At 46.8% G+C, this 25,417-nt stretch overlaps 1 protein-coding gene across 2 annotated transcripts in view; it reads right to left on the bottom strand.

Moving 5' to 3' along the window:
* Nucleotides 1-23,604, bottom strand: part of LHFPL4 (LHFPL tetraspan subfamily member 4) — a 57,838-nt gene extending 34,234 nt beyond the window's left edge. For both annotated transcript variants that reach the window (XM_054474201.2, XM_054474202.2), the window contains exon 1: nucleotides 23,154-23,604. In XM_054474201.2, the coding sequence (XP_054330176.1) occupies nucleotides 23,154-23,559 (406 nt within the window). In that variant the 5' untranslated portion in view covers nucleotides 23,560-23,604. The remainder of the gene's footprint in view (nucleotides 1-23,153) is intronic.
* Nucleotides 23,605-25,417: the final 1,813 nt, after the last annotated feature.

Below are 25,417 nucleotides of genomic sequence, written 5' to 3'. Positions count from 1 at the left end.
GGCTGTTTTCTTTCTCATCATTAATGTGCTCACCGGAGTAGCACTTTACTTCATTCAAGAACTTTTCCTTTGCATTCACAACTTGGCCAACTGGCGCAAGAGCCCTCACTTTTGGCTTATCTCAGTTTTGACACGCCTTCCTCACTACTTCATCATTAACAGCTTTTGTTTTTTAATATTTATTTATTTACTTATTTTTTAGAGACAGAGTCTTACTATGTTGCCCAGGCTGGTCTTAAACTTCTGATCTCAAGAAATCCTCCTGCCTCAGCTTCCTGCAAAGTGCTGGGATAACAAGCGTGAGCCACCAGGCCCAGCCCACATTTCAATCTTTTGATCTAACGTGAGACATGTATGATTCTTCCTTTCACTTGAACACTTAGAGGCCACTGCAGGGTTAGTAACTGGCCTAATTTCAAAACTGTTGTGTCTCAGGGAATAGGGAAGCCAAAGGAGGGAGAGAGACAGGGGAACAGCCAGCAGGTGTAGCAATCAAAATACACACATTTATTTATGAAGCTTGCTGTCTTATATGGGCGCGGTTCATGGTGCCCCAAAACAATTACAATAGTAACATCAAAGATCACTGATCACAGATCACCATAAAAGATATAATCATAATAGAAAGGTTTGAGATATTGTGAAAATTCCAAAAATGTAACACAAAGCCACGAAGTGGGCACGTGCTGCAGGGAAAATTGTTCCAACAGACTTGATTGACTCAGGGTTGCCACAAACCTTCAATTTATTAAAAATGCAGTATCTGTAAAGCATAATAAAGCAAGGCACAATAAAACGAGGTATGCCTGCATATAAGCTTGAGTATCTATAAGCATTTCTGGAAGGATACAGAAGCAGCATAATGGCGGTTACCTCTGAGAAGTAGCCTGGGGGAGAGAGGGAAGGAGGCAGGGAAGGAGAGCTTTTAAGAAATAAGAAACTCAGCTGGGCATGGTGGCTCATGCCTGTAATCCTAGAATTTGGGAGGCCAAGGTGGGTGGATCTCTGAAATAACAATTCGAGACCAGCCTGGCCAACATGGTGAAACCCCGTCTCTACTAAAAATACAAACAGCCAGGTGTGTGGTGCGCACCTGTAATCACAGCTACTTAGGAGACTGAGGCAGGAGAATTGTTTGAACCTGGGAAGGGGAGGTTGCAGTGAGCCAAGATGGGCCACTGCACTCCAGCCTGGGTAACAGAGTGAGACTCCATCTCAGAAAGAAAAGAAGGGAAGGGAAGGGAGGGGAGGGGAGGGGAGGGGAGGGGAGGGGAGGGGAGGGGAGGGGAGGGGAGGGGAGGGGAGGGGAGGGAAGACTAAAAAACTAAAGGAGAGTTCAAAGGACGATTACTTGAGTTTAGGGAATAAAACTAGGATGAGCCTAAGAAGAGGTAAAGAATAAGAGAACATATACTTTATACTCAGGTGCTTGTTTTCTTTAAAGCTTGTGCTATCAATGTGCTTTTACGTAAAGCCTTTTCATAATGCATTTTATGCTGAGCTATTGCTTTTTAGTTGTTGTTGTTTTGAGATGGAGTCTCACTCTGTCACCCAGGCTGGAGTACAGTGGCACAATCTCGGCTCACTGCAACCTCTGCCTCCCAGGTTCAAGCAATTCTTGCTCCTCAGCCTCCCGAGTAGCTGGGATTACAGGTGTGCACCACTACACCCAGCTAATTTTTAAAATATTTTTAATAGAGATGGGGTTTCACCATGTTGGCCAGGCTGGTCTCGAACTCCTGACCTTAGGTGATCTGCCCGCCTTGGCCTCACAAAGTGCTGGGATTACAGGCATGAGCCGCCCTGCCCGGCCTTGAGTTATTGTTATTATTATTATTTTTTTTTTTCTTTTTTTTTCTTTTATTGTAATTATTATTATTATTATTATTATTATACTTTAGGTTTTATGGTACATGTGCCCAATGTGCAGGTAAGTTACATATGTATACATGTGCCATGCTGGTGCACTGCACCCACCAACTCGTCATCTAGCATTAGGTATATCTCCCAATGTTATCCCTCCCCCCTCCCCCCAACCCACAACAGTCCCTGAATTGTGATGTTCCCCTTCCTGTGTCCATGTGTTCTCATTGTTCAATTCCCACCTATGAGTGAGAATATGCGGTGTTTGGTTTTTTGTTCTTGCGATAGTTTACTGAGAATGATGATTTCCAATTTCATCCATGTCCCTACAAAGGACATGAACTCATCATTTCTTATGGCTGCATAGTATTCCATGGTGTAGATGTGCCACATTTTCTTAATCCAGTCTATCATTGTTGGACATTTGGGTTGGTTCCAAGTCTTTGCTATTGTGAATAATGCGGCAATAAACATACGTGTGCATGTGTCTTTATAGCAGCATGATTTATAGTCCTTTGGGTATATACCCAGTAATGGGATGGCTGGGTCGAATGGAATTTCTAGTTCTAGATCCCTGAGGAATCGCCACACTGACTTCCACAAGGGTTGAACTAGTTTACAGTCCCACCAACAGTGTAAAAGTGTTCCTATTTCTCCACATCCTCTCCAGCACCTGTTGTTTCCTGACTTTTTAATGATCGCCATTCTAACTGGTGTGAGATGGTATCTCATTGTGGTTTTGATTTGCATTTTCCTTAAGCTGATAAGCAACTTCAGCAAAGTCTCAGGATACAAAATCAATGTGCAAAAATCACAAGCATTCTTATACATCAATAACAGACAAACAGAGAGCCAAATCATGAGTGAACTCCCATTCACAATTGCTTCAAAGAGAATAAAATACCTAGGAATCCAACTTACAAGGGATGTGAAAGACCTCTTCAAGGAGAACTACAAACCACTGCTCAAGGAAATAAAAGAGGATACAAACAAATGGAAGAACATTCCATGCTCATGGGTAGGAAGAATCAATATCATGAAAATGGCCATCCTTCCCAAGGTAATTTACAGATTCAATGCTATCCCCATCAAGCTACCAATGACTTTCTTCACAGAATTGGAAAAAACTACTTTAAAGTTCATATGGAACCAAAAAAGAGCCCGCATCGCCAAGTCAATCCTAAGCCAAAAGAACAAAGCTGGAGGCATCACGCTACCTGACTTCAAACTATACTACAAGGCTACAGTAACCAAAACAGCATGGTACTGGTACCAAAACAGAGATATAGATCAATGGAACAGAACAGAGCCGTCAGAAATAATGCCACATATCTACAACCATCTGATCTTTGACAAACCTGAGAAAAACAAGAAATGGGGAAAGGATTCCCTATTTAATAAATGGTGCTGGGAAAACTGGCTAGCCATATGTAGAAAGCTGAAACTGGATCCCTTCCTTACACCTTATACAAAAATCAATTCAAGATGGATTAAAGACTTAAATGTTAGACCTAAAACCATAAAAACCCTAGAAGAAAACCTAGGCAATACCATTCAGGACATAGGCATGGGCAAGGACTTCATGTCTAAAACACCAAAAGCAATGGCAACAAAAGCCAAAATTGACAAATGGGATCTAATTAAACTAAAGAGCTTCTGCACAGCAAAGGAAACTACCATCAGAGTGAACAGGCAACCTACAAAATGGGAGAAAATTTTCGCAACCTACTCATCTGACAAAGGGCTAATATCCAGAATCTACAATGAACTCCAACAAATTTACAAGAAAAAAACAAACAACCCCATCAAAAAGTGGGCGAAGGACATGAACAGACACTTCTCAAAAGAAGACATTTATGCAGCCAAAAGACACATGTTATTATTATTATACTTTAGAGACAAGGTCCTGCTCTGTCACCCAGGCTAGAGTACAGTGGTGTGATCATAGCTCACTGCAGCCTCAAACAACTGGGCTCAAGTGATCCTCCTGCCTCAGTCTCCCCAGTAGCTGGGACTAGAGGCACAAGCCACCACACCCAGCTAATTTTTAATGTTTTTGTAGAAATGGAGTTTCACTCTCTTTCTGGGCTTGTCTCAAACTCTTGGCCTCAAGCCTCCCTCCTTGGCCTCCCAAAGTGCTGGGGTTACATGCTTGAGGCACCGCGCCTGGCCTATGCTTAGCCTCCTAATAGGGTTTCATTAAAACACGGTTACACCATCCTCAAGAGGCCCCTGCTCAGCTGGGCACTCCTACAGGGAGGCCTTTTTTGTGTTCAGTTGCCCCTCTGTACATGACCCAACACAGCTACCACCTGTTATAGGCGATCAGGCAGGGTGTGCTCAGGGTCTTCTGTCCTTGAACAGACTCTCCAGAGGCCCCACTCCCTTCTCCCCTGATGTGGCCTCTCTGATCTGCCACCTCCCACTTTTTCACCTGGGTCCCTGTCCCCCAGGCCCTGCAGATGGAAGTTCAGCTATAGGGAAGAAACAGGCCTCAGTGGGGGCAGAAGATTCTGCTGCTGCAGGGGCCCTGGAGGACAGTACGGGGCTGCAGAAGCTACCAAAGGAGCCTTCGCCTGCCCACCCTACGCCACATGTCCCCTGTGTGCTAGGACCCTCCTCAGCAAGAGAAGGAATATGTCTACAAGTTCAAAGGGGGCAGGCACTGGAAGGTGATCCAGCACCAGGTATTACAGTCTCCAAAAGCTGCTTGCTGTCGCATCTGCTGGGGCTGAACCCACTGAACCATCGCCTAGACCCAAATCCCTCTTTTCGGGCTGTCCCCAGCTGAACTGTGTAGATGAGTTCACCAAAACATATGTGCTAGAAGGTTCGTAGGAGCTTTACTCACGGTCCCAAATTGGAAACAACACAAATGTCTATTAACAATGTAATGGATAAATAAATTGTGCAGTTTACTCCAACAAAATAGTATACAGCAGTGAAGACGGACAAACTATGGCTCCCTGCAACAACCTGGATGAATCTCAATGTGAAGCAAAAGTGTGATTCCATTTATATACATTTCAAAAACAGGCAAAACCAGTCTATAGGATTAAAAGTCAGGCCGGGTGCGGTGGCTCACACCTGTAATCCCAACACTTTGGGAGGCCGAGGTGGGTGGATCACAAGGTCAGGAGATCGAGACCATCCTGGCTAACATGGTGAAACCCCGTCTCTACTAAAAATACAAAAAATTAGCTGGGTGTGGTGGCAGGCGCCTGTAGTCCCAGCTGCTCAGGAGGCTGAGGCAGGAGAATGGCATGAACCTGGGAAGCGGAGCTTGCAGTGAGCTGAGATTGTGCCACTGCACTCCAGCCTGGGCAACAGAGCGAGACTCTGTCTCAAAAAAAAAAAATAAAGTCAGGATTATCTTTGGAGGAGTGACTGGAAGGGGGAATGAGGTTTATGACCTAGGTGCTTTTTTTCATAGTCATGTTCACTTTGTGATTTTCTTTGGGCTGTAGATTTATGACTTTAAAAAAAAAAAAAAGGTTGCATAGGGTCGGGCACAGTGGCTCATGCCTGTAATTCCAGCACTCTGGGAGGCTGAGGCAGGTGGATTGCTGGAGTCCAGGGGTTTGAGACCAGCCTGGGCAACATGGCGAAACCCCATCTCTACAAAAAATACCAAAAAATTAGCCAGGCATGGTGGTGCATGCCACCATGCAGTAGTCCCAGCTACTTGGGAGGCAGGAGAATCGTTTGAACCTGGGATGCAGAGGTTGTAGTGAGCTGAGATTGTCTCACTGCACTCCAGCCTGGGTGACACAGCAAGACCTTTTCTTAAAAAAAAAAAAAAAAAAAAAAAAAAGGGGGAGAGTTGCATACCGTGATGTGTAACAAGTAAACATTGGAAATAACTTCAATGCCCACCGATAGGTAACTGATTAGGTACAGTGCCCCTTTGCAGTAGCATTCAATAATATAATCAGTCATTAAAGAGAATGAGGAAGCTCCTTATGTGCTGATGTGGAATGATCTCTGGATACCCTGCTAAGTGAAAGGCAAGGCTCACGGTAACAAATACTGCACAATGTTCCCATTGCAAAGAGGCAGGAGATCATATGTATGTGGGGGTATATTTTCTTGCAGGTACATAAAATATTTTCAGATGTATTTGTAAGACACTGACAACCCTGGCTCCTTCTAAAGAGGGGCGTTGGGTAGCTGGAGGAGCAGGTTTTTCTCTGATAACCTGTTGCACATTTTGAATTTGAAGCCGGGTAAATAAATTACCGACAGAAACCATAAAGTGGGTGGGGGTTGACTGCTAGTAAATGACTATTACCAGAGATTTTCATTCGCTTGGAATGAAATAATTAGAGCAGCAAAGAAAGGCAATGCAGAGGTCAAATGTAACTTATAGAAATCATGGATTAATCTCAAAAACAGAAAAATGAAACCTTTAAACCCCTTTTGACTGAGCTTGCCAATTTACAGGAATTTATCGTAAGAAAATGTTCACAGATGTCCTCTAAGATTTAACTATGAGGATGTTCATCACGTTGCTGTTTATAAAAGAGAAAGAGGGAGGGGAAGAAGAAAAAGAGGAGGAGGAAGAGTATAAGAGCAAGGGGAGGAGAAGGAGGAGAAATAATGAAGGAAGGGAGGAAAGACAAAAACTCCTACTATATCGATACGGGAATATAGCTCTTTCATACCACAGAGTACTATTCAGCTACTAAAAGTATATTGAGGAAGGTTTAATGATATATAAGAAATACTCATGATGTGTTAGGTCTCAAAAGGGTGTTAAAAATAACACATAACATAATTTCTTTTTGGGAAAAATGTTCACACAGTGACAGCAAATAGTTATATAGAATTTACCATGCCAGGCACTATAATAAGTACTTTACACATGCTAGTTCATTTAATCTCTACAACTCTACGGAATAGATACTGTTATTATCTTCTTTTTACAGATGAGGACACTGAGGTTATCCAAGTTATCCAGGGTCACACGACTGGTAAGTTGCAGGATTTGGACCCAGACAGCCTACTTCTAACCAGCACTCTATACTGTTACGAGTATAGACTATGAAGTGAAGAATGACTATTGCTGAGAGAGTAAAACTACGGGTGTAATTCTGCTCAAAATATATTCTTCAATTTTTCCACAAAGAACAATGATAATTTTTTAAAAGCAATAAAACTCTTAGAAAAGGTGAGATATACAAAGAATCAGTGTAGCACAGAATACACAGCCGTTTGTGTCCGCTGACAGTCCCTCCTTCAATTTAGGAAGGCTTTTCCAGAAGGAGCTGGCTGGGTTTGGGACTGAGGGGAGTCCAGTGAATGATTTCTGTCCACACTGGGGCCACAGCTTGCTTGCTTGCTTGTTTTCCTTTATTTTTATTTTTATTATAATTTTTTTTTTGAGATAGAGTCTCACTCTTGTCACCCAGGCTGGAGTATAGTGGTGTGATCTTGGCTCACTGAAACCTCTGCCTACCATGTTCAAGCGATTCTCCTGCCTCAGCCTCCTGAATAGCTGAGACTACAGCCACGCACCACCACGCTCAGCTAATTTTTGTATTTTTTTAGAGAGGGGGTTTCATCATGTTGCCCAGGCTGGTCTTGAACTGACTTCAGGTGATCTGTCCACCTCACCCAAAGTACTGGGATTGCAGGCGTGAGCCACCAGGTCTGGCCGGGGGGGGCCACAGCTTTCAAAGGGAATGGCTTCCCCAGGACACAAGGGGGGCCGTGATGACAATTGTCTCACAGGGAGATCCCCCAGGAGAAGGAAGTTCAGGAAGTGGGTTGGAGATGCCTGCCCACAGGCCCTCCCTACCAGGTCTGAGCACTCGGCTCTGTTCCTGCCCATCCAGGGCAGGGGCTTATCTTACAAGGGAGACTGAGCTTCTCCTTTTAAAATCTGAGACATCCAGGCCCAATCTTAATGCCCCTATCAGCTCCTAGGAGGCTACTCCTGTCCCATCCAACAACCTAGATGCTGAGGCCAGCCTGGGAGGTATCCCAGATCCTCCCTTTCCCTCACCTCCCACACCCAATCCATTTGCAAGGCTGACTGACTCAACCTCCAAAAAACGTCCAGCACCAGACCCCTTCTCTCCATCTCCACTGCTAGCTACCACCTTGCTCCAAGCCCCATGACCTTCCTCCCTGATTACCACAGTCACCTTCAAACTAGTTTCTCTGCTTCTACCCTTGCCCCACCATCACCTGTTCCCCATTCAACATCCAGAATGAACATTCAAAAACAAATGGTATCATGGCCAGGCACGGTGGCTCATGCCTGTAATCCTAGCACTTTGGAAGAGTGAAATGGGAGGATTGCTTGAGGCCAGGAGTTTGAGATCAGCCTGGGCAACACAGTAAGACCCTATCTCTAAAAAAAAAAAATTAGCAGGAGGCTGAGGCAGGAGAATGGCATGAACCTGGGAGGCAGAGCTTGCAGTGAGCTGAGATTGCGCCACTGTATTCCAGCCTGGGTGACAGAGCGAGACTCTGTCTCAAAAAAAAAAAAAAAAAAAATCAACCGGGTATGGTAGTGCGCGCCTGCAGTCCCAGCTACTCAGAAGGCTGAGATGGGAGGATCACTTGAGCCCAGGAATTTGAGGCTACAGTGAGCTATGATCGTGCCACTGTACTGCAGCCTGGGCAACAGAGCAAGACCCTGTCTCAAAAAAAAGAAAGAAACCAGCTCTCCTACTTAACTCTCTCTCCATGGCATTCAGAATAAAATCCTGCCAACAGCTGACCGTGGCTTCCAGGCCCCAGCCTCCCTCCATTTCCTCTGGTGCCATTCAGCCTCTCGCTTGCACTCTGGCCACACTGCCCTCCTTTCTGTTCCTGAAAACGGGTCAAATTCATCCCCTCTTCCTGGGACACTCTTCTCTAAGTCATTCAGTCTCAACTCGTGGTTCCAGACCTTAAAGGGCTCACAGTTTTGGAGGGGGGCACTGTTGGGAATACAAATAATGGTATCTGGCATCACAGATGACTTGTGGAGAGATGGAACCCCCATCACTTTGTGCGGTAATTATTTGGTAACAGCATTTACTCTCATCTGCCACCCTAGGCCCAGCCTGCACGGAGTCCACAGCCTGTTAATAACCTTGGCATCTGTCCCTCCTCGGGGTCCTCCTATTGTCCTAGGCTGGCTCTGCCACATCCACCTCTAGGATTTGGTGAAAAGCCTCCCACTGCTCTCTCCATCCCTTCCAAGTCCACCTTCTCCTGCAGACATGTGGCCTTCCTCGAGCCTATCTTCCTCAGCCCCTCAATTGCTAATTTGCCTCCTCCTGCTCTGACTCCTGTCTCGCAGTTGGTTTTTCTGGCTCCTCCTCTTCTGCCTGCCCATTTAGGTTGCTGTTCCCTAGGCTGTCTCTTCTCCCTCCATACATTCTCCCTGGGCAATTTGATCTATGCTCAGATTCATACCATGATGCCTCAAATCGCCATCCACAGCTGAGACCTTCTCCTCATCCCCAGACCTCAGTAACACTCATTGGACCTTTCCTCTTGCACATCCCATAAGAACCTCAAAATCAGTGTTTCCCAAACAGACCTTCTCTTCCTCCACCCTAGATCTGATCTTCATCCTATGTCCTTTGTGAATGTCACTCCACAGACCCAATTATCTATAAGAAACTTGGAGTCATTGTAACAACTGCCTTGTCCTCAAAACCAACACACCCACTGGTCTTCTAAATAGGTCTCCAATCTTTCTCCTCCTCTCCATCCGCCATCCTTGGCATCTCTCACCTGGACCGCCTTCTTCCCGGGCTCCCTGCTCCCATCAAGCCTCCAACTGGTCCATTCTCTGCAGCAGCCTCCCAAGTCATCTTTCTAAACCCACATCTGACCCTGGTCACTCCCATGCCTGAAAGTGATTGTCTGTCATCTAGGAATAAGACCCAAACTCCAAAGCCACTGTCAAGGCCCTCCATAAGCCAGCCCTAACTACTTCTCCAGGCTCCTCTCCCAACTGTTCCCACTTTTCAACCCTTTCTCCCTTGTTCTAGCACAGGCCATGGAATGTTGGAAAGTTGAAGCCAAAGTGATTTGATTCTGGTCACACAACAACAAACAATAATTGCTAACATTTATTAAGTGTTTTGTTTGTGCCATGGTGTGCACACAAATTCACAATCAATCCTTCAACAGCGCCATGAGGCAGTTATTATTATTGTCCCCATTTTATAGGTGAGTAAACCGAGACTCAGAAATCAGGTAATATTCTTGAGAGCACTTAGTTGGTAACACCACAGTCAGAATTTAAATTCAGGTTTTCTTTCTTTTTTTTTTTTTAGACAGAGTCTTGCTCTGTCACCCAGGCTGGAGTGCAATGGTGCAATCTTGGCTCACTGCAACCTCCGCCTCCCTGGTTCAAGCGATTCTCCTGTCTCAGCTTCCTGAGTAGCTGGGATTACAGGCATGCACCACCACACCCGGCTAATTTTTTGTATTTTTAGTAGAGATGGGATTTCACCACATTGGCCAGGCTGGTCTTGAACTCCTGACCTCAGGTGATCTGCCCACCTCGGCCTCTCAAAGTGCTAGGATTATAGATGTGAGCCACCACACCTGGCCCAAATTCAGGTTTTCTGACCACTAAACTGTGCTGCCTCCAAAGGAGTGGGTGGCAGAGCTGAGACTTAAATCAGATATCATCATTAATTCATTCAATAGACATTAATTAAGCACCTATGTGCCAGGTACAGATTCCTGATCCAGGGCACTCATAATGCATTAAACTCCTGCATTAAACTCCTCTGGGGCCAGGCATGGTGGCTCACACCTGTAATCCAGCACTTTGGGAGGCTGAGGTGAGTGGATCACTTGAGGTCAGGAATTCCAGACCAGCCTGGCCAACATGGCAAAACCCCATCTCAACTAAAAAATACAAAAATTAGCTGGGCGTGGTGGTGGGCGCCTGTAGTCCCAGCTACTTGGGAGGCTGAGGCAAGAGAATTGTTTGAACCCAGGAGGCAGAGCTTGCAGTGAGCTGAGATTGCACCACTGCGCTCCAGCCTGGGCAATAGAGTGAAACTTCGTCTCGAAAAAAAAAAAGAATAGTTCAACCCTTGTCCTCCTGATACCTCCAATCCATCCTCTCCACGAACAACCAGATCCAATCATGTTCCCCTCAGACTTGAAACACTTCAGAGCCTTTCTAGGTATAACACTAAACCCAGCAACCATAAAAGAGGGAATTGATGATTCGCTTATAGTAAAAAGAAAACAATTTCCCCATGGGGGAAAAATCCATAGACAAAGTCAAAAGATAAACTGAGAAGCAATGTTTGTAACTCATCTCACACACAGAAGGCTACCTTTCTTAGTAGATAAAGAGCTCTTACAAATCAAAGTGGAAAAATGCCATTACATTGATTTTCAAAATTTAAGAAATGACAGTTTAAAAAATATATATAATATAACAATTACATATATAAAAGAGGTATTCGATCTCATTCATAATAATAGAAAGGCAAATTGCTACAATAAGAGAGTGTTTTCTATCAGGGTGGAAGAAAATGAAATATTTGATAACACACTCAGTTAGCAAGGACATGGAGAAACAGGTACTATCATACATCGCTGGTGGGAGTGTAACTTTGTACAACCTCTGTGAAGGACACTGTTGATAGATCTGTCAAATTGTAAATGTATATACCACTTAATCCAGCAATTCCCCTTCTAGGGCTTTATCCTTATACTTACATATGTATTAGATTATTTACATATAACATTATTAACTGAAGCATTATTATAGCAAAATATTGTAAATTAATATTAATTGAATTGTGATGCACCTATAGAAAAGTTTATTACGCAGTTGTTAAGAAAAAGGTGGCTCTTTATACACTGATATGGAACTATCTCCAAGATGTATTGTTGAGTAAAAAAGCAAGCCACAGAACCAAATGTTTAGTATGTTACCATTAGCGGTGGCTTGGAAATATGTCCACAAATTCTTTGATATTCCTCCCTTCAAGAGAAGGATCCTAATTCTCCTCTTCTAGAATGTGGGTTGGATTTAGGAACTTACTTCTTATAATAGAGTGCGGCAGAAGTGATGGTGTGTGATGTCTGCTATCAGGACATAAAAGGCAGTGTGATAGCCAGAACAACCTTGAAAATGAAGAACAAAGTTGGAGGACTCAAACTTTCTGATTTCAAACTGACTAGAAAGTGACAGTAATCAAGACAGCCTGGGCTGGTCGTAGTGGCTCATGCCTGTCATCCCAGCACTTTGAGAGGCTAAGAGGGAGGATTGCTTGAGCTCAGGAAGTTGAGACCAGCCTGGGCAATATAGCAAGAATCTGTCTCTTCAAAAATTAAAAAAAAAAAAAAAATCAGTGAGGCATGGTGGTGTATGCCTGTGGTCCCAGCTACTGGGGAGGCTGAGGTGGGAGGATCAGTTGAGTAAGGCTACAGTGAGCCATGATCACACCACTGCACTCCAGCCTGGGCGACAGAGTGGGACCCTGTCTTAAAAAAATAAAATAATAAAAAATAAAAAATGAAAATAAATTTTAAAAATAAAGTAATTTTTTTTTTTTTTGAGATGGAGTCTTACTCTGTCACCCAGGCTGGAGTGCAATGGCATGATCTCGGCTCACTGCAACCTCCGCCTCCCGGGTTCAAGCGATTCTCCTGCCTCAGCCTCCCTGAGTAGCTGGGATTACAGGTGTGTGCCAGCACACCCAGCTAATATTTTTTGTATTTTTAGTAGAGACAGGGTTTCACCATGTTGGTCAAGCTGGTCTCGAACTCCTGCCCCCACGATCCACCCACCTTGGCCTCCCAAAGTGCTGGGGTTGCAGGCGTGAGCCACTGCACCCGGCAAAATAAAAATTTTTAAAAGACAGTCTGGTCTGGCATAAGGATAGACATATAGACCCATGGAATAGAATTGAGAGTCTAGAAAGCAATCTATGTATCTATGGTCAATTGACATTTGACAAGGGTACCAGAACCATTCAATGGAAAAAGAACAACCTTGGTGCTGGGAAACTGAACAGCCACATGCAAAAGAATGATGTTGGACCCTGTATGTCACACCATATACAAAAATTAACTCAAAGTGGATCAAAGCCTGGGCACCATGGCTCACGCCTGTAATCCCAGCACTTTGGGAGGCCAAGGCGGGTGGATCATGTGAGGTCAGGAGTTTGAGACCAGCCTGGCCAACATGGTGAAAACCTGTCTCTACTAATAATACAGAAATTAGCCAGGTGTGGTGGTGTGTGCCTGTAATCCCAGCTAATAGGGAGGCTGAGGCAGGAGAATCACTTGAACCTGGAGGGCAGAGGTTGCAGTGAGTCGAGATCGCACCACTGCACTCCAGCCTGGGTGACAGAGCAAAATTTCGCCTCAAAGAAAAAAAAAGTGGATCAAAGACCTAAATGTAAGAGCCAAAACGACAAAACCTTTAGAAGAAAACAGGGGTAAATCTTTGTGATCTTGGATTTTGCAAGCCACTTTGGGAACATCTGTCAGTTTCTCAAAATTTTAAATACCGAGTTCTCATTTGTCCAGGCAATTCTACTTCTAGGTAAGTACCCAAGAGAAATGAAGGCATGTGTCTACCTAGAAACTTGTACACAAGGCCAGGCATGGTGGCTAATGCCTGTAATACCAGCACTTTGGGAGGCCAAGGTGGGAGGATCACCTGAGGTCGAGAGATCGAGACCAGCCTGGCCAACATGGTGAAACCCCATCTCTACTAAAACTACAAAAATTAGCCAAGCGTGGTGGCGTGTGCCTGTAATCCCAGCTACTTGGGAGGCTGAGGCACAAGAATCGCTTGAACCCAGGTGGTGGAGCTTGCAGTGAGCTGAGATCGCACCACTGCACTCCAGCCTGGGCAACAGAGCGAGAGTCTGTCTCAAAAAGAAAAAAAAAAGAAATTTGTATACAAATGTTTATAGCATTCTTCATAATAGCCAAAAGGCGGAACAACCCAAATGTCCATCGGCTGATGAAGGATAAACAAAACATGGTATGTCCATTCAAGGGGATATTATTCAGCCATAAAAAGAAATGAAATATTGATATGTGCTCTAACATGAATGAACCTTGAAAATGTTATGCTAAGTGAAAAAAGTCAGTTACAAAAGACTATATAGTGCCCTGACGTGCTGGTTCACACTTGTAATCCCACCACTTTGGGAGATCGAGGTGGAAGGATTGCTTGAGTTCAAGAGTTCAAGACCAGCCTGGGCAACATAGACCTCGTTTATACCAAAATTTTTTTAAAAATTAGCCAGGCATGGTGACACATGCCAGTAGTCCCAGCTACTTGGGAGGCTGAGATGGAAGGATCACTTCAGCCTGAGATTGAGGCTGCAGTGAGCTATGATTGCAACACTGTACTCCAGCCTGGGTAACAGAGCAAGGCCCTATCTCAAAAAAAAAAAAAACAAGTCACATGTTATATGATCCCATTTATATGAAGTGTCTAGAATAGGCTAATACATAGAGACAGAAAATAAATTAGTGGTTGCTGAGGGCTGAGGAGGATGAAGGGTCAGGGGTTAATGGGTGATAGCTAAAGTATATGAGGTTTCTTCTTGAGGTAATGAAAAATATCCTAAAACTGGTTGTGGTTATGGTTGCATAACTCCATGAATGTATTAAAAACCATGTAATAGTTCACTTGATATGGGTGAATTATATGACATATGAATTATATCTCAATACAACTGATACCACAAAAAGGGGGTGGGCAGTGTGGCTTCTTCCTTTTTCTCTCTTGGAGCACTCATTCTCAGGTCTCCTGCCAGCACCCACATGAATGAACTTAAAAATGGGTCCTCGGCCGGGCACGGTGGCTCACGCCTGTAATCCCAGCACTGTGGGAGGCCGAGGCGGGCGGATCATGAGGTCAGGAGATCGAGACCATCCTGGCTAACACGGTGAAACCCCATCTCTACTAAAAATACAAAAAATTAGCCAGGTGTGGTGGCAGGTGCCTGTAGTCCTAGCTACTCAGGAGGCTGAGACAGGAGAATCACGGAACCCAGGAGGCGGAGCTTGCAGTGAGCCGAGATGGCGCCACTGCACTCCAGCCTGGGTAACAGAGTAAGACTCTGTCTCAAAAAAAAAAAAAAAAAAAAAAAAAAGTGAGTCCTCTAGCCTAGTTATCCTTAGGGTGACTGTAGCCCCAGCTGAGGTCTTGGTTGCAACTTCATGAGAGACCCTGAGTCATAGCTACCTGCCCATCTAAGCTGCTCCCAAAGTACTGTGACTTTATAGAAACAAAGATCATAAATGCTTGTTGACTCAGGCGACTACGTTTTGGGGTGACCTGTTTGTTTTTGTTTTTGGGTTTTTTTTTTTTTTTTGAGGCAACATCTCACTCTGTCACCCAGGCTAGAGTGCAGTGGCACAATCACGGCTCAATGCAGCCTTGACCTCTCTGGGCTCAGGTGACCCTTCCATCTCAGCCTCCTGAGTAGCTGGAATTACAGGCGTGTGCCACCATGCCCAGCTAGTTTTTGTAGAGATGGGGTTTCACCATGTTGCCCAGGCTGGTCTCAAACTCCTGGGCTCAAGTGATCAGCCCACCTCAGCCTCCCAAAGTGCTAGGATTACAGATGAGTGCCAGTGTGCCCGGCTTGGGGTAATCTGTTATGCAGCTATAGATAAATAATACACTAATTATGTAAAAACACAATTTGCATTTGCTTGCATATTTAAGAAATTTCTTGGAAAGGGTACTCAAGAAACTGGTAATGGGGGTTGTCTCTGGGAGAAACAGGTCGGGGTGAGGATGGAAAGGAGACTTATGTCTGCCTGTGTACCCTTTTTACCTTCCAAATTTTGTCTCATGTACATGTATTACTTTTCCAAAAAGTCAAAAGTCTGGAAATAATTAAAATAAAATTTTTTTTAAAACCCTTCAACAATGAACTGCTGTCTACAAATAAAGTCTAGGGTCAGGCATGGTGGCTCATGCCTGTAATCCCAGTACTTTGGGAGGTCGAGGTAGGTGGATCACCCAAGGTCAGGAGTTCAAGACCAGCCTGGCCAACATGGTGAAACCCCGTCTCTACTAAAAATACAAAAATTAGCTAGGCATGGTGGAGGGCACCTGTACTCCCAGCTACTCGGGAGGCTGACGCAGGAGAATCGCGTGAACCCGGGAGGCAGAGGTTGCAGTGAGCCGAGATCACACCACTGCACTCCAGACCGGGCCATAGAGTGAGACTCTGTCTCAAAACAAACAAACAAAAACAAATAAAGTCTAAACTCCTTACTGTGACTTAGAAGATCTCTACAGCCCAGCTCTGGCCCACTTCCCCAGTCTCAACTCTTACCTTTCCTGGCCTAGTTGCTTAGAGTCCCCAGATACAGCAACTATTCCCACCTCCATGATTGTGATCATCCTGTTCCTCTTTCCTGCTCATCCTTTAAGACTCAGCTCAAATGTTACCCTTTTGGGAAGACTTCCCTGGCTCTCTTTAACTGTGTTGGAAGTCCCCTCCCTGCCCTCAGAATACCCTGTGCATGAATCTCCCATTTCATGTATTGTACCATATTGTGATGATCTGTTTTTGTTCCTGCCTCTCCCATCAGACTATGAGCTCCCTGGGAGCAAGGATTCTTACTCAGGATTTCTAGAGGCTAGTACAGTGCCTGACACACACACACAACACCGTCAGTAAAGGGTTGATGTGAGAAACAAAAGAAGAGGGGTGGGGAGAGGGAAGTGAGGCAAAAGTAAAGGGAGGGAAGGAAAGGAGAACAGAAGAGAGGAAAGAAGGTAAAACAGTGACTCAAAAGTACTAAAAAAGAGAGAGGAAGGAAGGAAGGGAGAGTTGGGGGAGGAAGAAAGAAATGAGGGAGGAACAGAGGAAAGAGGGAGAGGAGGAGGGAAAGCGGAAAGAAATTCTCTCAATGTGTTTATCGGTATCACGCACATACAACGAAGACAGTGGAAGAATAAAATTCCAAATCAAATCTGAAACAAGACCCAGGGCAATGTGCTGGGCATGGTGGCTCAGGCTGGTAATTCCAGCACTTTGGGAGGCCGAGGTGGGAGGATCACTTGAGGCCAAGAGTTGAACAGTCTGGGAAACACAGTGAGACCCTGTCTCTACAAAAAACAGAATAAAGGCCAAGGTGAGCAGATCACTTGAGGTCAGGAGTTCAAGACCAGCCTGGTCAACATGGTGAAACCCCATCTCTACTAAAAATACAAAAAATTAGCCAGGTGTGGTGGCATGTGCCTGTAATCCCAGCTACTCAGTAGGCTGAGGCAGAAGAATCGCTTGAACCTGGGAGACGGAGATTGCAGTGAGCTGAGATCGCACCACTGCACTCCAGCCTAGGTGACAGAGGGAGACTCAGTCTCAAAAAAAAAAAAAAAAAAAAAAAAGAACACACATCTGGAAGACTGAAAGGTACTCACTTCCAGATCCCCCAAACCCCCCTTCCTGCCTCCTCCCACCTCCAGGGTCCACCAGCTTCTGTTCCGTTCTACACATTCTATTCTCTGCTGTGGTCCAGGCACCAGGGTGGTGCCTGGCACACAATAAGCACTTAGTATTGAATGAATGTGGTCAGAACCACCTCCCTTCCATGGAATGAGGAGAGGTCTGGGTACAAGTCTCACTCTGTCACCATGAACTTGTCCCTTCTCTCTGAGACTCAGACCCAGTACTTACATCTTTAAAATGAGGGAGTTAGGGAAGTGGGTTGATAAGACTCTTTCCAGCTGACAGTTTATGCCTTCTTAAGCCTTTTGGTCATCCCAACAAGTCCAAACTCTAAGTATCAAGGATCCCTCACAAACTGCTCTTCCCTCGGACTATGTCACAAGAGTAACAGCAACTATTTATTGAATGCTTCTCATACACCAGGACCACACTCAGCATTTTACCCCCTTCATTTCCAAAGCAGATGCAATGATAATTTCTATTTTTATAGATGAAGAAAGTGAGATTCAGAGAGGCAAACCTATTTCTCCAAGGCCCACAGTTGGAAAGTGGCAGAGCAGGGATTCTAAGTCCTCTATTCTTGGTTCGTTTTGTTTTATTTTTGAGACATGGTCTGGCTGTGTTGCCCAGGCTAGAGTGCAGTGGCATGATCATGGCTCACTGCAGCCTCAACCTCCCGAGCTCAAGTAATCCTCCCACCTCAGCCTCCTGAGTAGCCGGGACCACAGGCGAGTGCCACCACATCCGGCTAATTTTTAAATTATTTGTAGAGATGGGGTCTCACTATGTTGCCCAGGCTGGTCTCAAACTCCTAGCCTCAAGCAACCCTTCTGCCTCAGCCTTCGAAAATGCTGAGATTACAGGCCTGAGCCACTGTGCCTGACCATAAGTCCTGTGGTCTTACACAACTAGCACATGCTTATCCTGGCACCCCTGACCCTTAACCACACTTCAGCTTGAATCTCTAACCCAGTTGGGAGTGTCCCCTGGCTAACTACACCGGGCCCACAGGTAACATTTAGTCCATGGAGCTTATAGCTCTGTAATTTGTGTATTCACTTCCTGGGTTCCAGTTCAGTGATACAAACAGGTTCTAGATCTGTATTAGACTTGCGTTGAGTTTTAGCTCCACCTTTTACTAAATGTGTGACCTTGGAGCAAGTTATTTTAACAGATGAGGATTAAATGACAATGAGTGTGAAAATGTCTAGCATAGAAGCTGGCACATTGGATATTCTTAGTAAATGGGAACAACCAGGTAAAAAACGTAGCAGAGATTTCCTGCCTCTCTACTTAGTTAGCAGTTGACTCTTCTGGCAAAAACATGCTGTTGCTATCCCCACTATTAATCCTCCTTTAACCAAGATCTCGGAGATTTTTGTTCTTTTGTTTCGTTTTGTTTTGTTTTGTTTTGTTTTGTTGAGACAGGGTCTCACTCTGTCATCCAGGCTGGAGTGCAGTGGCATGATCATGGCTCACTGCAACCTCCGCCTCCCAGGCTCAAGCGATCCTCCCGCCTCACCCTCCTGAGTAGCTGGGACTACAGGAACATGCCATCACAACTGGCTAATTTTTGTATTTTTTGTAGAGACAGGGTTTCACCATGTTGCCCAGGCTTGTCTTGTACTTCTGAGCTCAAGTAATCTGCCTGCCTCAGCCTCCCAAAGTGCTGAGATTACAGGCATTAGCCACCGAGCTCGGCTGATCTCAGGTTTTAGAGTCAGACATATGGAGTTACAGTTCGGGCTCCACCACTTACCAACTGTATGACCTTGGACAAATGACTTTTTCCTCTTTGAGGCTCGGCTTGATCTCACCTATACAATATGAATAATGGTACCTACTCCACAAGATTGTTGTGAGTATCAAATTATATAATGCATGTAAAATGTTAGCTATTTTTCTTTAATAATGATAACAGTCATAGCAGTATCCAACTGCTGCTGATTAAAGTCGAAATTCTTTGACCCAGCATACTGTGGCCCCCATAATTCCTTCCTCTCCTCTCCTCATGCTGCTCCCCTATGTGGATGCCACACTCAAGCCAGATGTGTCTTTCTCACCGCTATGTCTTTGCCCATGATCTTCCTCTCCATTCAGGATGCTTTCTCATACCTCCCACCTGGTAACACCCTGCTCAGCTCAAGCCTCATTTCCCAACTAAGCTGGCAGCCCCCTCTGCTGCTCTGGGTTTCCACGGCATTTCCAGCCCGCACATATTAGTGCTCAGACTGCCCAGGGGAAAACTTCTGCTGGTGCTTGTCTTGCCCATGCTACCTCTCCTCCGGTCTCACACTTGATTTATCTTTGAGGGAATTGGCCATTCTCCACTATCAGTCCATGTGTGGTTCCAGGGATAGGCATGTGGCTCGGGCCTTAGACAAAGTCACCATGATTAATTAAGACGTGGACACTTGACCAAGCTGGGCCAATCTGGCTCAGCCCTGGAATGTTTGCTGAAATTATTCTTTTTCCACAGGCACTGCTAAGCTGAAACAATGTAAATTAGATCTACTAGTAGCCTTATTTGTCACCTTGAAGACAGAAGTGGATTTAAAATGAGTGAGCACAGAGGAACCAAGAAATGGAGAGAGATAGATTCTTCATGGCATGATTTGAACATCTGGATTTGTCCATGCCCGAAGCCAAATACTCCTGACTTTCAAATTAAGTGAGCCGATAAACCCTAGCCTCTTTATTTTTTCTAATTTATTTAAGCCAGCTCGAGTTGGGTTTCTGTCATTTGCCACTGAAAGACTGCTGACTAATATAGTGACCTAACTAGATAGTATGCTCCGTGAGAGCAGGAATTGCATTTTATAGACCTAAGATCCTTGGAGACAGGGATGACGTCCTATGCATCTCAGTATTACAGGACTAAGCATAGGGATGGTTATAGAGCTGGTGAAGAACAAACAAAAGAATAAATATCTTTTTGTATTTTCCCAACGCCCCCATGCTCTGCACTCAGAAGACCCTAAAATACTTGAATAAAAGTTAACAGGAACAGGCCAAGCATGGTGGCTCATGCCTGTAATCCCAGCACTTTGGGAGGCTGAGGCGGGTGGATCACCTGAGGTCAGGAGTTTGAGACCAGCCTGGCCAACATGGTGAAACCCCATCTCTACTAAAAATACAAAAAATTAGCCAGGCGTTGTGGCAGGCGCCTGTGATCCCAGCTACTCAGGAGGCTGAGGCAGGAGAATCACTTGAACCCAGAAGGCGGAGCTTGCAGTGAGCCAAGATCATGCCATTGCACTCCAGCCTGGGTAACAAGAGTGAAACTCCATCTCAAAATTCAAAAAAAAAGTTAACAGGTACAAAATCGTATGACAGGCACTTTAATTCTTATCTGACAAAAACAGAGCCCTTTGATTCTCCACAGTTCCTCTGAGGATGACTGATTTATCACTTTCTGAATGGAATGATCTTGATGAAAGAGTTGTCCCAGGATCCCCACAGGGCTGAAAGAGATACTTTATTTTTTACTTATTTTATGTTATTTTTTGCAGAGACAGGGTCTCGCTATGTTGGCCAGGCTAGTCTCCAACTCCTGGCCTCAAGCAATCTTCCCACCTCAGCCTCCCAAAGTGCTGGGATTATAGGCATGAGCCATCATGCCTGGCCAAGAGATACTTAAATCACCTTATCTACCTGATCCCAGTTCCCTATTGTACAAATGGGAAATTGAGATTTAAACTAAAAGGCTTATTTAACACTGCATGATGAGTCACAGACCCAAGTCAGCCAAGAACCCCCACCCCAAGACTTGTAGTCCGGTGCTCTGGCCTCTGGCCTGGTGTCACTTTATTAAGCAAAGTGAATCAGTCACTCACCCAGAGAACTCAGAAATCTCTGAACAAAATGGAATAAACTGCTCAACTCTGCCAACTGCCCCCTCAGCCCACATGGGTGGGGCAGTAATGCAAGGAAAAGTGCCCTGGGCCAAAAGTCAAGGACCCCCAGCTGTAGAACTAGCTTTCTCCCTTACCAGCTGTGTAACCTCAAGTAAGCCCTTCCTGTCTCTATACTCAGTTTCCTCTCTCTAAAACAGGAGGAGGGGAAGGTGGGATTTGAAGGAGCTGATCTCTAAGGTGCCTGAAATTCTATTATTATATGGGGGTTGTTGGACAATTCATCAAATCCTCAAGATTAAACCCACACAGATTACAGAGAATTTGAAGGCCAAGAGGTCAGCAACCCATCTGCAGACTCCAAATTAAGGTTGATGAATTGAGGATTCCAGCTTGCCTTTGCAGGAGAAATACAGCAGAAATACATAATATCACCTCCCTGGGTACCACAGAGAAGTATGGAGCCATATCACCCACATCCTATAGTTCACCCTTCTCACCCTCTTCAAAGATCCACATCTAATTGAGTTGGCTGAGATGAATTTGAAACAAGCACATTAGAATGTCCACATCTGCCTTCTTCAAAGTAGTCCTTTTAGGAGTTTGGGCAATTCTTCCAATGAGGCAGTAATTCCTCCCTGGATTTATAAAAGTCCTCTTGTGGAAACAGACCAGCCTCATGGCTTTGTCCTCACACCTTGGCTGTCATTCTAAGTGACAATTATCAATTTGATGACCCATTGTATTCTCTATACTTGACCTGGAGTGACTTCCAGCCATTTCCAAAAGTTACATTCCTCCTTTAAAAGATAGAGGTTTCTCCTCAATGAAGATATTCAAGTGATTACACCCCATGCTCCAAAGCTAATTCCCTGCAATGCTCTGAGCAATGGAATCATCAGCAAGTAATATAATGCCTCCTCCAGGGGGTCTCTTTTGGAATGGCAGTCACTTGTTGAATGTCCTGAGGTGCTTATTTTAAAAAACCATGTCTGCTGCATGATAATCACATTTCTCCCTTCTCTTTCTCATCCCTGGAAGACTCCAAACTTTTCCCTTCACCAGCTCTCCTCCCCCACTCCTCCTATCCCCTGGCCCCACTTTCCCCAGCCCAACTCTCTTCCCTGCCAGCAATTAGGCAAAAGCCCAAGTTGCTGAGTCCTCAAAATCTATCTCTGATCGAAAGGTGGGTGGAAGTGGGGGACTCTAATGGATCCTGGAAAACTGTCTCAGCATTTCTCATTCCCAAAAGTCCCTTCTCTGGTTCTTAGGGTAAGATGACTGTCTTGGTCAAACATTTTGGAGGGTCGCAGGGACTCACTCCCATTGGGCATGGCACCAGAACTTTCTTGCATGGTGCAGGGGTGGGAGGTGGGGATGGAGACTTGCCCTCCAGAGACCCATGTCACCCAATGCTTTCAACCACTCACATCTCAAACACTGGATAAGCACAATAGACAGCCTCTCCCCCTTATCACAGCATTTTAAAGGTTACAAAACACTCTTTCATTTGTCCTTTTGGAATCTTCTCCACTGTTTTACAGATGAGGAAACCGAGCCTCAGAGAAGTAAAGTGAAACACCCAAGTTGATAGTGTCAACAAATTAAAAGTCCAAGCCAGATCTCTTGATTCACCATTTCATGCTTTTTTTCAACATAACAGAAATCGATCATACCTACAGTAACCCCTTATTCAGATAAATATTTCCCCCAAGACAGCCAACAGAGACCCTTAGAGACATTAACTTAATGCTAACTCAGCAATAAATGCAGTGTACCCATATCCAAGCACACAGACCCACCTACCCAGTCCCAAGGCTCTGTCCCCTGCCCTAAGGTGTCTCTCTCCAGCGCACCCCCTCCCCAGTACCCACTGAGGGTCCGTCAGCCAAAGAGGTGAGTGTCTTAACACAGAGAAGCAGAATCTATCTGACTCCTTCAGGAAGGGGACATGGCAGGAAGGATCCCCGTCCCTGGCGCTTGTTCTGGGGGTTCCGCCTACCCCCTCCCCTACCTGCCAAGAGCTGCATCCAGGCGCAGATCTTGTAGACCGTAGCCGTGTTGCAGAAGAAGAAAAGCGCAAAGCAGGTGATGCAGCCGAGGATCAGCACCATGGAGAGCAGCACGAAGAAGGCGGCCGCCTTGAAGGCGCTGGACGGGATGGTGCTGAAGTCGGTGAAGGAGCCCCGGCAGGTGAGCTCGCGGCCCGCCAGCCCGCTGCCCACGCAGTAGTGGAAGAGGCCGAAGTAGCCAGGCTTGGGGGTGCTCACGCTGTCGCCTACCCAGTAGGGCTGGATGAAGACCACCACGTTGATGATGGCGAAGCAGATGGTGAAGATGGCCCACAGCACGCCGATGGCCCGCGAGTTCCGCATGTAGTGCTCGTGGTAGAGCTTGGAGGCCTCCTGCGAGGGCAGCATGGTGCCCGGAGGCGGGGCCGGCGGCGGCGGCGGCTGGCGGGGGCCGCCGGCCCGGGACGGAGCGCCGGGCTGCCGGGCGGGAGCTGGGGACGCACGCGAGAAGCGGCCCTGAGTCAAGGAACCCGTGAGGGTGGGGCCTGGGGCAGAGCTGGGGGCGTCTGGGAGCTGACAAGGGGAGAGAGGAAGGGGTCATGAGAGTGTTGAGGCGGTGTCTAGAGGGACTAGCAAAGGTCTCCTACTGGGGGGGACCTAGGAGGGGGCCATGAGAAAGTTGGGGGGCGCCTGGGATGGGGATATGAGACCTGGAAGTGTGGGGGGAGGTACTTGAAAGTGGCCATGGGGGAGTTGGGAAGGGGGTTTGAGAGCTGGTATTACGGGAGTAGGAGGGGACAAGGGGAGGTGGAATGGAGGCTGGAGACTGGTATTGGAGGACTAGCAGAGGGGCTGAATTTAGGGAGCTCAGAAGGAAATTTGGGGACTGGTATTAAGGGGTAGAAGGAGGTCTGGTATTGGGTGTCTAGGAAGGGACTATGAGGCGGTGGTGGGCGCTTCTAGGATGGGGGAAGAGGGAATTTAAGAGGCTGGGACTGTGTGGTTGGGAAGCTAATATGGGGGCTGGGACGGGGAATGGGGGCTGGTATGAGGGTCTAAGAGGGCAAAGTGGCAGAATTAGGATACAGCTAGAGCGGGATCGGGGGCTGGGACTGCTGGACACGGGGCGAGGAGGGGGGGCTGTCCTCAGAAGCCAGGGCTGGAGGTAGGCTGGAGGGAGCCTAGGATTGGCGGGCCGGGATTGGGGAGAGGAGGTTTCCAGGCCAAAGGAACGAAAGACCGGGACTGGTAAGCAGCGGGGCCCTCGAGGAGCAGGCAGTGGGCAGGGGCTGTCCCCGGCGGGCTGGGGAGCGGCCGGGCCCGAGTAGGGCCGGGGTTGGGGGGGCGGCTGCCCCGCGCCCAGGCCGGACGCGCGCGAGGCTGCGGCCGCGGGGAAAGGGTGCGGGGAGACCAACCTGGGCACGGCCGGGGGCAGCGGATCCGGGACTGGCACGGCCTAGGCGCCGCGGCTCGGCGCTCCCAGCAGCGGCTGCCTCGGCCCAGGCGGCGGCCTCTGCGCGGCCTCCATCTTGCTCGGGTTCTCCCCGGGGCGCGCTCCCGCGCCGAGGCGCGCGCTCTCGTGCACCGGCGCGGCCCGGCGGAGGCGCGCTCCCGCGCGGGCGTGCGGGACGGGGCGGGGCGGGGCGGAACCGGGGAAGGGTGCTCGTGGTTCTGGCAGTTGGGGGGAAGGGTGGCCACGATACCTGGGGTCCCCCAGCCGGGGCAGCAAGCACCCTTCCACAGTAGGGCCCCCTGATGTAGGGGACTCCCTTCTTCCAGCCTGAGCTGAGGGGCTGTGAGGCCCCACAAAGCCTACGAGAGTGGGGGAGGAGCTGGAAGGGGTATTATTTGATAGGATTTGAACGGATCTCTTACTCCCAATTACCTCCCCTAGAACCTATCACCGTGCCTGAAGCTGCACCATTACGCTTTCAGTCCTTTGGGTCTTGGAGGCGTTGAAGGTTCCCAGAGTTTCCTAGGAAACTGCCAACACCCCTGGCAGAGGGAACCCCTTAAACTGGTAGCAGCCCACGCCTGCGATGGGGATTCATTGGCTGCCAGGGCAAGGAGCGAGGCCTGGGGAACCAGACCCAGAGTGAGTACTAGGGGACAGGAGAGAAAGGGGCTGGGACATTTTTGGTTTCCCTCCCTACACTCTCCCCTGCCCCCAGCCCAGCGCCTGGCATGAAGTAGGCACACCATAAAGATGTGTTAAAGAACAAAGGCACACCATAAAGATGTGTTAAGGAAAAAGCATCAAAGGCCA

The sequence above is a fragment of the Pongo pygmaeus genome, chromosome 2 (genome assembly GCF_028885625.2).
Source record: "Pongo pygmaeus isolate AG05252 chromosome 2, NHGRI_mPonPyg2-v2.0_pri, whole genome shotgun sequence".
Classification (NCBI taxonomy): domain Eukaryota; kingdom Metazoa; phylum Chordata; class Mammalia; order Primates; family Hominidae; genus Pongo; species Pongo pygmaeus.
The sequence above is the reverse complement of the archived record's forward strand: the minus strand, read 5'-3'. Positions and strand labels throughout refer to the sequence as shown.